General features: G+C 41.0%; 2 protein-coding genes across 3 annotated transcripts; both read left to right on the top strand.

Moving 5' to 3' along the window:
• The first annotated feature begins 549 nt into the window (after positions 1 to 549).
• LOC120716476 (putative butyrophilin subfamily 2 member A3) lies at positions 550 to 5,492 on the top strand. Of its 2 annotated transcripts, XM_040004018.1 has the most exons (4): positions 654 to 800; positions 1,951 to 2,042; positions 4,307 to 4,701; positions 4,940 to 5,492. In XM_040004018.1, exons 1-3 carry the CDS (start codon positions 691 to 693, stop codon positions 4,651 to 4,653), a joined length of 549 nt encoding a protein of 182 aa, XP_039859952.1. In that variant the 5' UTR covers positions 654 to 690; the 3' UTR covers positions 4,654 to 4,701; positions 4,940 to 5,492. The 2 variants fall into 2 exon arrangements, 1 of the variants encoding a protein (XP_039859952.1); XR_005691926.1 differs by lacking the exons at positions 1,951 to 2,042; positions 4,940 to 5,492 and adding an exon at positions 550 to 603 and having other exon boundaries at positions 714 to 800; positions 4,307 to 4,422.
• Positions 5,493 to 7,011: 1,519 nt separating this feature from the next.
• On the top strand, positions 7,012 to 11,357 carry LOC120716477 (butyrophilin-like protein 8). Its single transcript, XM_040004019.1, has 3 exons — positions 7,012 to 7,164; positions 9,696 to 10,034; positions 10,873 to 11,357. Exons 1-3 carry the CDS (start codon positions 7,110 to 7,112, stop codon positions 10,968 to 10,970), a joined length of 492 nt encoding a protein of 163 aa, XP_039859953.1. The 5' UTR covers positions 7,012 to 7,109; the 3' UTR covers positions 10,971 to 11,357.
• The last annotated feature ends 2,702 nt before the right edge of the window (positions 11,358 to 14,059 follow it).

Below are 14,059 nucleotides of genomic sequence, written 5' to 3'. Positions count from 1 at the left end.
TATGAAAAACTATACAGAATATGAAATAAATAACTTTACAGAAATCTGAGATATACAGCTATACAGAAATGTGAACTATGCAAGTTATAAACAGTTGTAGAATTAAAAAAAATTATCGTATTATACAGAAAGATTATTTACAGAGCTATACAGTAGTGCAGTTAAGATAAGTGAGGGTGTAGATAGTTTCTACAGAGGCTATATAAAGTGCTAGTGGTTGTGAGTGGTGGTTCAGTCCATGTTATTATTGTGTGTTTGAGGGTACAGTTGTCCATTGTGGGTGTGTGTATGTCCAGTTCATGAGTTTAATGTGGGCCAGATGTCAAGAGGCAGAGTTCAGGAGTCTGACAGCTGTGGGGAAGAAGCTGTTCCGGTACCTGGTGGTCTTAGTCCGGAGGCTCCTGTGGCGCCTCCCAGAGGGCAGGAGGGTGAAGAGTCCATGTGATGGGTGACTGGGGTCTTTGATGATTTTCCCAGCCCTTTTCAGACACCGCTTCTTGTAGATGTCTTTTATGGCAGGAAGTGGTGCTCCGGCGATGCGCTGGGCAGTTTTCAACGCCTTCCGGTCCGAGGCAGAGCAGTTCCCGGCAGTTGGTCGTCCAGGTGAGATCCTCGAAGTTGGAAGTTGAAGTTGGAAATTTTTTCCAACTTAAAAAAAAAAACTATTTTATTTTTGTTTAGTTTTTACAAATGTTTCCCCTGCTATTCTCCAGTCACACTACAGTCCAGAAGGCAGTGATAAGTTGGCCGACCAACCCAGAAACAGACGAAGAAGAGGAGGAGGAGGAAAAGAGGCCTCAGTAAGAATTTTCGATTAGATCGCTTCATCATGTTGGATGGTTGGGGCAGCTTCACGAACAAACATTAAACAATCCGAGATGGAGGCAGTGAATTTAACATTCATTAAGATAAATCTTTTAATCTGTATTCGCACTGTGGTGTATTTAGGACTTGCTAAATAATCCGTGCACAGAGCAGTGACCAAGCTCTATTAATAAAGAAGCTGCAGAGGTGTTTTTACCCACAACAAAGGTAGCATTGCACCGCTCTGCTGCTGATCAATGAATGGCTTTTGCTTGTAACGAAGTAAAATAAAACTCATTGATAAAGCCGTCAGATGGCGAGAGTACAGCCAAACCTCCGAGGCATTTAAACGCATCACAACAGCGAATGCGGAAGTGTTTGTCCAAACTTATTTCCTGTTAATACCACTGCGATGGCTGCTGAAAAGTATCTACCGTTTTACTGGACGTTGCTGTTTGCTGTCGTCTGTGCAGGTTACATTTAGTTGTTATAAGTTCAAACATGTTATAAAGCTGCTGTTTTTCATCCTGTTTGTAACAAAGGAAAGTAGCGTTTGGTTTAAGAGTGACTCAGTTTCTGGCATCTCTGGCGGCACCTACAGATGCCACAACTTACAGCAGCTTTGTCAGTAAAGAGTGTTGTTGAATTTAACTCCAGAGTAGGGCCGCAACGGTTCAACGAGTATCTTTTAAATTATAAAGCAGGCGGACTGCAGCCGTCCTATTTTACAAGGAGGGCATGAGGTGTAAATCAGATTAATTTCAACATGTAACATTTTTCAGATTTGAAAGTGAAACAATATAAAATACTGTCTCAATTAAATTGCGTTAGTATTTAAAAACATAAAAATAAAAGCTTTTTTTCCACGAGTGGTTAAATATGGGGGGGCAGGGATAGCTCAGTAGGTAGTGTCTATTCCCCTGAGCAAGGTACCGTCCTGCTCCCTGGGTGTCCAATGGCTGGCTGCCTCTTCACTGAGTGAATGGGATAAATGCAGAGAGGAATTTCCCCAAGGGAATCATAAAGTATACATTATATAAGTGGGCCAGTAAAGCTCTGAGCCGCTGAGCTGATGATTTTAGGTTAAACAGTGAATTATTGTTAATAATAATTAACGTCTACTTCATGATTGTGTCTTATTTTTAGCAGCACAAAAGCTGCATCAAAGAACAGGGCAAACTTCAGGATGCTGATATGCTCGTTTCTCTTCGCTGCAGCCTCCACACCCTCCTCTGAAGGTGTCCAGACACAAACTCACTCATTAACTGCACACACAACACACAGAAACACAAATCGGACTGATGAAACAAAGAACACTGCAATTTCTAAAATGGAAAGAAACGATCAGTCCATTTTAAATGACCTGTATTTATTTTTTCTTTCTGGATAGAGCATGCCTGGTTCTTAGTGTTAGGCCTATTTACCACTGCTGAGGATCTGTGTCTGGAGGCGAGTGGGTAAACTGAGCCATGAACATCCTGCTGTATGCCCCCAGTTGGTTGAGGTGATGCAGGATGAAGTGCAGTCCCATACTGATGCATCCTCAGCTGACCTGTTTGCTCAGTAGTGAACCTGCAGGGCGTCCAGCACCGGCTCTGATGTCCTTCAGGTGTCTCAACATGAGTCTTTCAAAGGACGTCATGACCACAGATGTCAGGGAGACAGACCTGTAGTCATTTAATCCTGTGATAGTGGATTTCTTTGAGACTAACAGATTACAAGTATTACATTTTTACTACTGTTGTCATTCGCTGCCACCATCTCAGAGCTCTTTATATTTTCTGTGGGTGGTGCATGGTCATTGTTAAGTAGTGGCTCAGGTCGTAGAGAGGCTCATTTACCAACTGGAAAGTCAGGTGATCGATCACTGGCTCCTGTAGTCTGCATGCCAAAGTATCCTTGGACAAGTATTTTCTCCTCAGGATGCTGAACCCTGAGTTGTTTTTGATCAGAGTTTGTAAGAGTGTGCAAATCTGAGAAAGCACTGAAGCGTAGAAAAAGTTATGACTGTGTGTGTGTGTGTGTGAGTCATCAGCTGAGGAGAAGGTTAGACGAGTAACAGTCGTATAGAAGGAAATGTGCTGTGAATGTATCAGATACACATCTGGATATCAGATAAAGAATAACTATAAAGTTTTGGATAGTCTGAAGTTTGTTGACTGGCAGTTATGTATTTTTGTAGCTCATGCCATGTAATAGAGTAACACAGAAGTAATGTAACTAGTAGTTATGACTAGAACAGGGCGATATGACCAAAAATATTTATCATGATATACATTTGAAAATTTGCGATAACGATATAACTGACGATATAATTGACACTAGACAAAATACTTTACAACTCCTCAACTTTATTAGTGCAAAAAAAACATCAATATATTTTCACTTAAACAAGCAGCTGTTTTTATGTGCATTAAAATTATATAAAAATTAACAGTGCAAATGCAAATTCCTTGCTGACAGTTTAACCAAAAGGCATTTCCAGTGGAAACTGGCCGACATATCCTGAGCATAACCATGTATAATATCCACAAAACTTAAAAAGACCTTATACACACACAATACAGTAATATTATGTTGAAGCACAGTACGTATCACTCCTCGAGGCTCCTGCCTACGATAGCTTTAATGCTCCGACAATCCATCAAGCGGTGCGGGTTCCTAGCTTAGCAAAGTCGTACTAAAACATTTGACAGATTTTCGAGCACCGTGTACATAAAATCGTTTCGAGGTCAGTAAACACAACCAGAATTCATACATAAGGCCCACAGGATTATAAAGGGCACTGTCAACTTTCAGAAAAATCAAAGGATTGATTTTAAGTGTTCCGTATTTTCGTATTTTCCAAACAACACGGTAATTACGACGGCCTGCTAGCATACTCTACCAAAAATAGTGCTTTGTTGTGTATCTGACGGACGAAAGCTAAACCAGTTCCACACCACTGAAGTTGCAGCATTTTTACAAACCAATTCTGGTTCATCTGTTTCATTCAACGATCCGCTTTCGCTCTTCTCATTCTCTGTCGCCGCCATGTGCGTATGTAAACAAAGACAGTGCGCATGCGCGTTTTACCCATATTCTATTGCGATATTTCATTTTCCTATTGTTGCCCAACATTACACCGGTATTACCGTGAATGGTATGATATAGCCCAGCCCTAGTTATGACCCCAATAGTTGTGTGTTGGCAGCATGGGCGTGGAAGGGTTCTGATGAACTGTTTGACAAAGAAGTGTAATGTGTGTGTCAGTGTGATGTGTTGTAGTGTCAGGAGTCAGTATGCAGCTACAAAGCTTCTTGTTCAGTGTATACAAACAGCTGTAGCTCCATAAAGGCAGCATGCAGAGACTCAGTGTCTTATAATGAGAGGCTGCTTTCTCTCACACATTATGTTCACTTATTATCAGCACGTGCGTGTGTGTACACTCCTCGCTGATGTTGAAATGAACAGTTTTACCATGACCTTTAACCTCTCTGCTCTGTGTTGTTTCCTCTTTCAGACCAGAAAATCATCACAGCTGAGCCTGGACCAGACGTCACTCTGCCATGTCGAGCTCCAAACAACAACATCATAGCTGTAAAGTGGAGCAGAGCTGACCTGGGAGATGAATATGTGCTTTTGTACAGGGATGGCCGATTTGAACCAGACGATCAGCATCCATCTTTTAAGAACCGGGTGGATCTGCAGGACAGACAGATGAAGGATGGAAACGTGTCTTTGATTCTGAAGAATATGACGACTGCTGATAATGGAACATATGAGTGTCATGTCTTCATGAGAGGAGCAAACCGCAGGAAGAGAGGCCTTTTGAAGACTGACTCCATCACCACCATCACACTGAGATAGCCAATTTAAAGATCATCAACACATCCAAACTCAGCATTGTTCCTCCAGGTGAGTGAGTAGAGTTGAGTGTGTGTGTGATCAGAGGTGAAGCTGCTTCCTGGTTGTTGATGTTTGTTTCTAAAGATGTTGTTGATGAGACTTTGTAGAAAGCAGCTGGTCTGAGTGATGTGATCAGAGTGCAGTAGATAATGTCTGACAGCAGTTTGAAGAGGAAATGGATTCTGTTCTGTTCTTCACTCATCACCTACCTGACAGCTGACACCTCACACCTGTTTCTCACCTGCAGGTCAGACAGGAGGACTCACAGAGGATGGAGGGAAATAGAGGACATAATGGACTGTTTGCAAGTCTGTCTGTTTGTTGTTTTGGTGACCTGCAGGAAACATAAAGAACAATCAGATCAGAATTCAAAACAGCCTCTTGTGATTCATCTGTAAGTCAAGTACAAATAAGGCAGAGAGTAAGTCCTGAATAACAATAGTTACTACATTGTTTTTATTACATGAGTATTAAATGTTTCCTCTGTGAAACATTATTTAAGTTTTGTTGCTTATAAGCTGCTCAGATACTGTTCATTTATTTTCTTTAGCTTTTCAATGAACTTCATTTTCTAACTGTTAATAAAGTTTTACTCATTTTAATATCTAATGTTTACTAATTCTGTCTTTTTTTAATACTGTAATTTTTTTAAATCTGATGTTTTTTGACATGTTGAACCAGTGACTGTGTTCAACATGTCAAATTTGATATGTGAGCATTTTCAGGCTCATTTCCAGTGAGTTTAGGCTCAGGTGAAGAATAAAGATGTCTAACATGATGACCTCCGGCTCAGACCCTTATGTTGTGCTTGTGGCTTCATTAAGCGATGACCTCGAACACTCGATGATGTAGAAGTTTCTAGTTTTGCATGAGCACCTTCAATTCCAGTATTCTTGACTGTGACAGTGACACCCACGCTTCACAAGACATTTCCACCATGTGGAGTTCAGCTGATCCGCGCTTAAATGGTTACACATTAAAGATTTGGTATTTTGTGGGAATAACTGATCTCACATTTAAACCTGATAACTTACTGAAATCTGTATTTCAGCAGCTCCCTCTGACTCCACACTTGATTTTGAACATGCACATCCTAAAATGTGCGCTGCAGTATTTTCTGTAAATGAAATGACTTCGCCATAGAGCTCTGGGCAGTGTGAGGCGTCACCATCACTAACAGATTTACTCATGTCATCATCGTTCTTTCAGAATATAATAACTGAGCAGGGTGGTGTGTGCCACCCTAAAGTAATAGCTTGTCACCCTGTTTTGCATATGAGTTATTAAATAAGATAGCATTAATACTTTGAGCCTAGCTACAATTAACATTGAATATAAATTCTAAAAATAAAACTTCAGATCAAATACAAAACATGTCGAACATTTGTGCTGGTAAAAGTGTTGTTTGTGCTGATTTTGTTTTAAAGATATTAATAAAGGTTTAAAGGTCAAAGGTCAACCATTAGTGGTAGTGAAAAGTGTATGCCATCAATTTTGTTGATGGCATACACACAGGTGGAGTGATACACCTGTGCTCCTCTGTCTTGTGGTGGAAAAACTATTTTTTGCACCGGCACAAATAATTTGTGTGGCAACTTACAAATAAATGATTCTTTTAGAACATCACTCTTATATTCTTAACAATTCTTCACATTTTTTGTAGATTATTTACATTTAGATTATTTCTTCTGTGTTCAGAGGTCAGGGTTCAGTATTTGTTTACTTTTTTCTACAGTATTTATTGTAATGCAATCCTTAAACTACGAGAGTTGCATACAGCGTTTGTGTTTTGTAATTTTTTTAAATAAAGATTTTTTTTTTTTTTAAAAGATACACAAGTCCACTCTAAAAACTGCAACCACGCATCTCCGCGCATTACTGGGCACGTCTACAAGGACATGGTCAAGATCATCCAACAAGAATTACTTTCTAATCCTGCTGGGAAACAGAGAATTTGAGCTTTAGGTGGACAGTGGGACACAAAGTAGCTGAACTTAATCTGGACAAGATCAACATGAGTCAAACAGTAGGATTACCTACCTACAATACCACCATGGATACTTCCTGATGCAGTCGTGGATTTCACACTATTGAACAAACAAACAAGGATATGGGTTTTATCTCACATACACGTGCAGCAGAGGACAGGAAACAATAGAACATGTTTTATTGCATTGTCAAAAATATGATGCTGAAAGAAGTCAGTTGATCAAAAAGCTTGGAAGTGAAAGTTATCAGGACATATTTTGGTTTTTAATGTGGACTCATTTGTTTGGGAGGAATTTTTTTTTTTTTTGCCATTTCGTTCCACACTCCACACCAGTTGGTGGCGGTAATGCTTTTATTTTAATTTTGCTGTTTGACAACCGCCAATAAGCGGGAGCTTATTGTCAGAGAGCGGGCATTTTGAATATGCTATGGTTCACGCTGCGGTGTACTTCTGCGTTTGTCTTCTGCTGTCTGCAGCTTCAGGTGAGCTTCAACTATCACAGAGTGTTTTCACACAAGCGGCGTTTACTGCGTTTAAATTGAACTTCGCTTCGTTTACCTCCACGATTGGGTCGCTTGTGCAGATCGCACTCATGTGCAGGTTTTAGCTGAATAACTTTCCGTGAATGAAGAATGAATGAAGGGTCCAAACACATGGACGCGATAAGCTTTTTCAATTAGTACCTACTCGGATCGACTAGTGTTTCTTTGCTCCAACCACATAGATCCTGATGTCTTCTGAAAACTGCAGTAGCATAGGCACACTTAAAATTTCTTAAGAAATTTTCACTGTCTAGTTTTCCTTTACAACCCAGTGTGCATGCTTGTCAACATTTAGCATAGACGGTGCGATCTTTGGCTCATTTTGAGCCGATTTTTTCAGTCGTGCGACCGGTGATCGGCCCTAGTTTCGTGTCGTGCATCGTGTAGTGTACGTGGCGTAACGAGAAGCGATTAATACCTCACGACCAGCTCCCGATCAGTAATCGCTTGGTCATAGGAAATTCAAACCTGTTTGAAATCTTGTCTGCCGTGATGTCACCGCAGCGTCTCACACTGCGCACGCGCAAACCCAGAAATGAAAGTGAACAGACGGAACAGCACGTGCAGTGCAGCGTGTGATCTGGACACAAGCGATGGAGGCACAACTTGTAGAACTTTGGAAAATCATCCGAGCCTTTTCGATGTGGCCTCACAAAATGATCACGACCACAACAACCGTGAAAATAGTTGGATCTACACTGCTGCTCAACCACAGCTGCCTGATCATGTTTTTCATTAGCAATTTAGCAAAGTTGATGGTGGTGATGTGTCTGTGTGAGTGAAAGACAGAGAGAGAAAGGGAGGGTTATAGTCTGTTCTAACTTTGATTTTATGGAGGCACAGTGTGAGCACTCAGGTCGCATCAGAGCATCGGCTCGTATAGTGTGAGACCTGCATCGTGACCTATGAACTTCTAACCCCTGCGAGTCAATCGTGCAGTTTGAGCAGGAGCTGAATAACGTGACTGAAAAAATCGCAGTGTCTGCCCAGCATAAGACACTAAATGTGGAGGCAGGAATAGACCTGCTGCTTGGTCTGTGGCCTTTCGTCAGACTCCGCTATCACAGTGTTGTTTTTTGTAGCCATTTACTCCTTGGCGGGTTCCAAATTTGCGGTTTCGACTTTCCTGTACGACACTCATCAAGTTCCTCTACTGACCAGCCAAACGCTGGCAGACGTCAGATTTTAAATTTGTCTTTAAACGTTAGCTTTGTCTCCCTTCCTGACATATTTAAGGTGGTATTAGCACAGTTACGACACTGTTACACGAGAACATTAACAGGTTTGAGGGGTTATTAAAACGCATAACCAGAGTAAATGAACTGCAGGTGTGAACGCACCTGAAGAAGACAAGAATCGCAGCAATTTAGTAATATTATCCATTTATTCATTTATTTATTATACATATATTCATTTTCATTGATTCGGTATGAACACGTTCTGAGAATAAAGAGGAAAAAACAGTTGTATCGTTTGGAAAGTAAAGTAAACACATTTAATGCCGTGTAGCGCACAGTGTGGATGATTGTTCTTCTTTTAGTTTTTAATTAAATTAATAACCATAACCTACTGCTTCCATTTCTGAAGTTTAAGATTTTCTTCAAATAAAAAAATCTTTAGAACATACAAATTTAATTCAATTCAATTTTATGTATATAGTGCAAAATCACAACAATAGTCAACTCAAATTGCTTTATATTTTAAGCTCAAGACCACACATTAATACAGCGAAACCTCAACAATTATATAACCCCCTATGAGCAAGCACTATGGCAACAGTAGGAAGGAAAAACTCCCTTTTAGTAGGAACTAACCTCCAGCTGAACCAGGGTCAGGGAGGCGGCCATCTGTCGTGACAGGATGGGGCTGAGAAGAGGAAGATATAGGACCAAGGCAGGCTGGAAGAGAGCCAGAGATTAATAATAACGAATAATTAAATGCAGAGAGGTCTATACTGAGTGAAGAGGAAGCACACTAAGATAGGAGTCGATGTTACCTTACTATAACATTGCTAATAAAGGGCTCATTGGGTTTTGAATTAAAGTTTAGCAAACACGTTATTTTACTGTTTTATAAATGATGAAATAATCATCTTTAGTGAGGTTTTAAAGATTGTATTAAACTTCATGTAAATCGTTATTTTATGAGTTAAACTACATTAGAAAATACAATGTATCACCTGATCAGAGCTGATAGTTATCTTCTGATAAGATCTGCACAGGTTCTCTGCTATTTGATCAAAGGTTTGTACATTAATATAAATGTGTGGTTGAATAAGATCTCATCAGTGAACATTTCACCACCTGCAGTGTTGCTGTTTACTACCTTCAAACTCAGCATTGTTTATGATCCAGTAAGAGTTATGTTTGTGATATAGACTGATGGTATAGACAGATTTACTGTGTGCTGTAGAGTTAAACAGTTACACTTTGACCTTTAACCTCTCTGCTCTGTGTTGTTTCCTCCTTCAGGGCAGAAAATCACAGCTGACTCAGGACAGGACGTCACTCTGACATGTCGAGTTCCAAACAACAACATCTTAACGGTAGAGTGGAGCAGAGCTGACCTGGAGCCAAAATATGTTTATGTGCACCGGGATGGGCGTTTTGATCCAGACAACCAGCATCCATCTTTTAAGAACCGGGTGGATCTGCAGGACAGACAGCTGAAGGATGGAGACGTGTCTCTGATTCTGAAGAATGTGACGATTAATGACACTGGAACATACGAGTGTCGTGTCGTCCAGAAAGGGACAAGCAACAAGAACAGTGATCCTGTCTGCATAGTCACACTGAGTGTTGATCCTCCAGGTGAGTGAGTACAGTTCAATACCTGGCATCCTGCATGGCTCTGCTCAGTTATACTAACTCACGTGACCACAGGACAGCTAAACACACCACGGCAGAGCAAAGTTCACATGACGTCTGAATTATGCTTTACCGTGAAATCTGTATTGTAACCTGGTATGCAACTCCCAAAAAGAAAAACAAAAGTCCCAGAATTCTGTTGTTTTCTGTTGCTTATGAAACATCAGGACACAGTAATGTGGTAATTAACACCTAATTAACAGGAGCAACGTCCTGAACTTAGAGAGAAACAAGCTAAAGTATTGATCCAATCGATTCAGTACCAATAACCAATGCTGTCTCAGCACAATCAACATTTAGATCAATCTGCCCACCACTGGTCAGATTAATAATTTCTAGTGTGTGTAATGTATACAATGTAGAATAATAATACGTTTATTCATGTCCATTTATTTATTCAGTACCTAATATTCATGACCTGCTCCTACTTAAAGTTTGTGTCATCAAAGTACCCCTACCTGATAACTGATTGATGATTTTACTGTATGACAACCTTCTTAAAGTTTGAAGAGTCATGTGATCCATAAAATGCCACGCCCCTTTTTTGTTTTAATGTGAGCATGCTCAGAGCCTGAAGCAGAAAGTCCTTCTTATCAGAGACATTTAACCGTCATCATCATACCTTTTTTTTCCAACTGGTGTCTGAAATGTATTTTTTATTCTAATTTAAAGAAAGCCTTTTTTTGTTTTTAAACTAATGCAGAGAAAGCCTGTCTTTGCAGAGCTTTGTTTTGTGCACCTACCTGACAGCTGACACCTCACACCTGTTTCTCACCTGCAGGTCAGCCAAGAGGACTTGGGAAAGATGGATGTGGTGGACTGGAAGCTGGTCTATCAGTTCCTGCTATGCTTCTTGTTGCTGCTGCAGTTGTTTTTTGATCCACAGAGAACATGAAGTGATCACAGCGTCAGGATTCAGCCTCTCAGTGAACTGCAGCATGTTTGAAATGTGAAAAGAAAAGATAATCTGAGAATCGACAAATTAATAATCCCAAAAGTTGATTCTGTTCATCTGGACGTAGCGTTTTCAGTGGGAGAAATGTTTGGTCATCCAATCTTATAAACAGTACATTTGCATAATGACTGAAACCACCATGGTTTCAGTCATTATGGGGAAACCTGCAGTCAGCTGAGTGTGTAGACACTACTTCTGAAACAGTTTACATAATTTGTAGTTTTTTCTGCTCATTAAAGAATAAATATAGTCTTCATTTATAATAATAATGGATTGTATTCAAGGCCTCCATATCGCGCCATCAGCCCCTCTGGCCAACACCAGTAGGCGGTGTGTCTTGCCCAAGGACACAACGACCGAAACTGCCCAAGCTAGGGCTTGAACCGGCAACCTTCCAATTACAAGACGAACTGCCAACTGTTGAGCCACGATCGCCCTGGTGACTGAATATACAGTGATGCTGAAAAGCTACCTGCACCTGTGACCTTTAAGATGGAATGTTTAAGAGACATCATGAATTGATAAAGACACCTTAAAACTCAGTTGCTGCTCATTACCTTTCATGGTGTTGTGTTAATCTGCACTCTGTACTCTGAAAGAAATGATTTATTTTTGTACCAGAAAGTAGACTTTTTCTTCATCCAGATGTTTGTTTGTTTTTCCAGTGGGAAGAATGTTTCATTACTCATCTAAGTGACTTGTTTATTCTCAGATCAGTCATTAAAATCTGCATGTTAATGATCATGAAGCGGACCTCCTGGCCAATCATTAGTCAGTGCCAGTTACAGTCATCATATAAATGTACAGCTTGTAAGGTTGTGGGGGTGTACTCTGGGGAGAGTAACTGAGTGTGAAAGGTTAGTGATGTGGTTCCAACTTTATTTTCCTGACTTTCAAGAGGAAACGACAGGCAGGTAAAAATTGTGAGCTGTTTTGATTCCAAAGATTAGATTGCAGAGAGTTGTGCAAAGATTACCAGCTTCTGGGGAAATGAATTGCAGGTGAGCAAAGTGGTGGCTTGATGACAGAAACTATAGAGAAAATTATCATTTGTAAGTAGAAAGCATAAACAAGAATACATGAAGCAATGAGGCCTGGTTACCACCGTGAGGTAGCTGACGAACTGGTCTTAAATACAGCCTTGCTGACTGTTGTTGATGGATATTAGGTTAGTAGGGCAAGGTGAGGAAGCAGGGTTCCATCCAGAAGGCGGACAAAGTTGAACATAGAAACACCAGACACTGACACTCACTCAGATCCTAACAGTTTTATGGTCAGCTCGAAAAACAGGACCTTATTCTCTGCCTTGGACCACATGACAATGTCTGGCTTGAGAGTAATTGTCAAGACCTCTCTCTGGAAGGCCTGTTGTTTCCTGAGGTCTACCAACATCTGCCACTCTTTGAATGGTGTGAAAAGACTCATCTGTTTCAGAGGAGGTTGACTCGTGCTGCAAGGCTTCAAAAATCCTGCTTGCGTATGATTGGCTGCTTCTGGCATGCAGTTTGGTATTACCTTACAGCTCTCCAGGATCTCAGTTAGATTTGTCAGCATTTGATCATGGCACCACCTGAAACAGGTCTGGAGTGTGGTGTCCTCCAGATGTCTGCCTAGGTGATGTACCTGTTAATAGTATCATCCCATCTTGTCCAGGCTCCTGGGTTGCCCTGAGATATAACCTTAACATGGAAGCAGGCCAGGTCCCGTCTGGTTATCCCATCCACCACCATAACCTACTGCTTTCTCGTGGTGGTTTTAGACCAGAACGTTGGTCCTAAGTTGAGTGACTTATGTATGTATGTATGTATATGTATATATTGTACTATTCTTAGTTAGTGTCTTGTCTGTCTTGTCTTAATGTTGGTTTAAAATGGAGCACTGTAACAAAAAATAATTTCCCCCAGGGATCAATAAAATATTCTGATTCTAAGCCCAGGGCAGTGGTTGTGACTGGTTTAAATGGCCCTAACAAGTCTTCATGCCGTAGATCGGAAATGGCATGACCTAACTCTTCCTGTGGCTTCCATTTATGACCTGTACAAATGGGAACTTTGGCACTCCCGATGAGGGGGTCTCCTGAATTCTTCAGTTCCAGCACCAGGTGGGCCTTTTCCTGCCTGTACCCTAAAGTGATGGATTTAAGAAGGAGCTGCAACAGCTTGGGGGCGATCGTGGCTCAAGAGTTGGGAGTTCGCCTTGTAATCAGAAGGTTGCCGGTTTGACCCCAGCTTGGACAGTCTCGGTCGTTGTGTCCTTGGGCAAGACACTTCACCTACTGGTGGTGGTCAGAGGGCCCGGTGGCGCCAGTGTCTGGCAGCCTCGCCTCTGTCAGTGCGCCCCAGGGCAGCTGTGGCTACAATGTAGCTGCCATCACAAGTGTGTGAAAAGGTGTGTGAATGGGTGGATGACTGGATGTGTAAAGCTCTTTGGGCTAGCCCCCTGGCAAGTTGCTGTTTGGCTAGTCAGCCTGGGGAGACCAAAAGATACACAACAAGAGGAACATCAAAACAGCTAAGGGGACGAGACAGACATAACAAAAAATCATACAGATAGAACAGAATATGACACATAAACAAGGGAGCTTGGACGAAACTTTAAACAAAACCTAACTAAGACATACTAATAATACACTTGAACTTAACATTACAAGGAATCAAAAAATACAAAATGCAGACCCGGCCCCCTGACATTCACAAAAACCCGAGGCGACTGTGAAATGCAGCAACAAACAAGAAACCTTGCCTACCACAGACCAAACTCTTTCACTTGAGCGAAATTATTGTTGCCACCTCATGCACCACCTTATGCATGCACTTTCTTTTGAAGACAAGAGACCACTGAGTTGTCTAGTGGCACTGGTTTTAGAGATATGCATAATTCTATTCATTTTTATTTATATACACAATATATATAGTGTGTTGTTAGTTGCCTCAAGTACAACAGTACAAAGAAAACAGAGACTATCCCAACAGCCTTATGACCCCTTATGAGCAAGCAGTTTGGTAACAGTGGA

Source organism: Simochromis diagramma, unplaced genomic scaffold, assembly GCF_900408965.1.
Source record: "Simochromis diagramma unplaced genomic scaffold, fSimDia1.1 OVJJ01000776.1, whole genome shotgun sequence".
Lineage (NCBI taxonomy): Eukaryota > Metazoa > Chordata > Actinopteri > Cichliformes > Cichlidae > Simochromis > Simochromis diagramma.
Note: the sequence above shows the minus strand (reverse complement) of the source record. Positions and strands in the feature narration are given on the sequence as shown.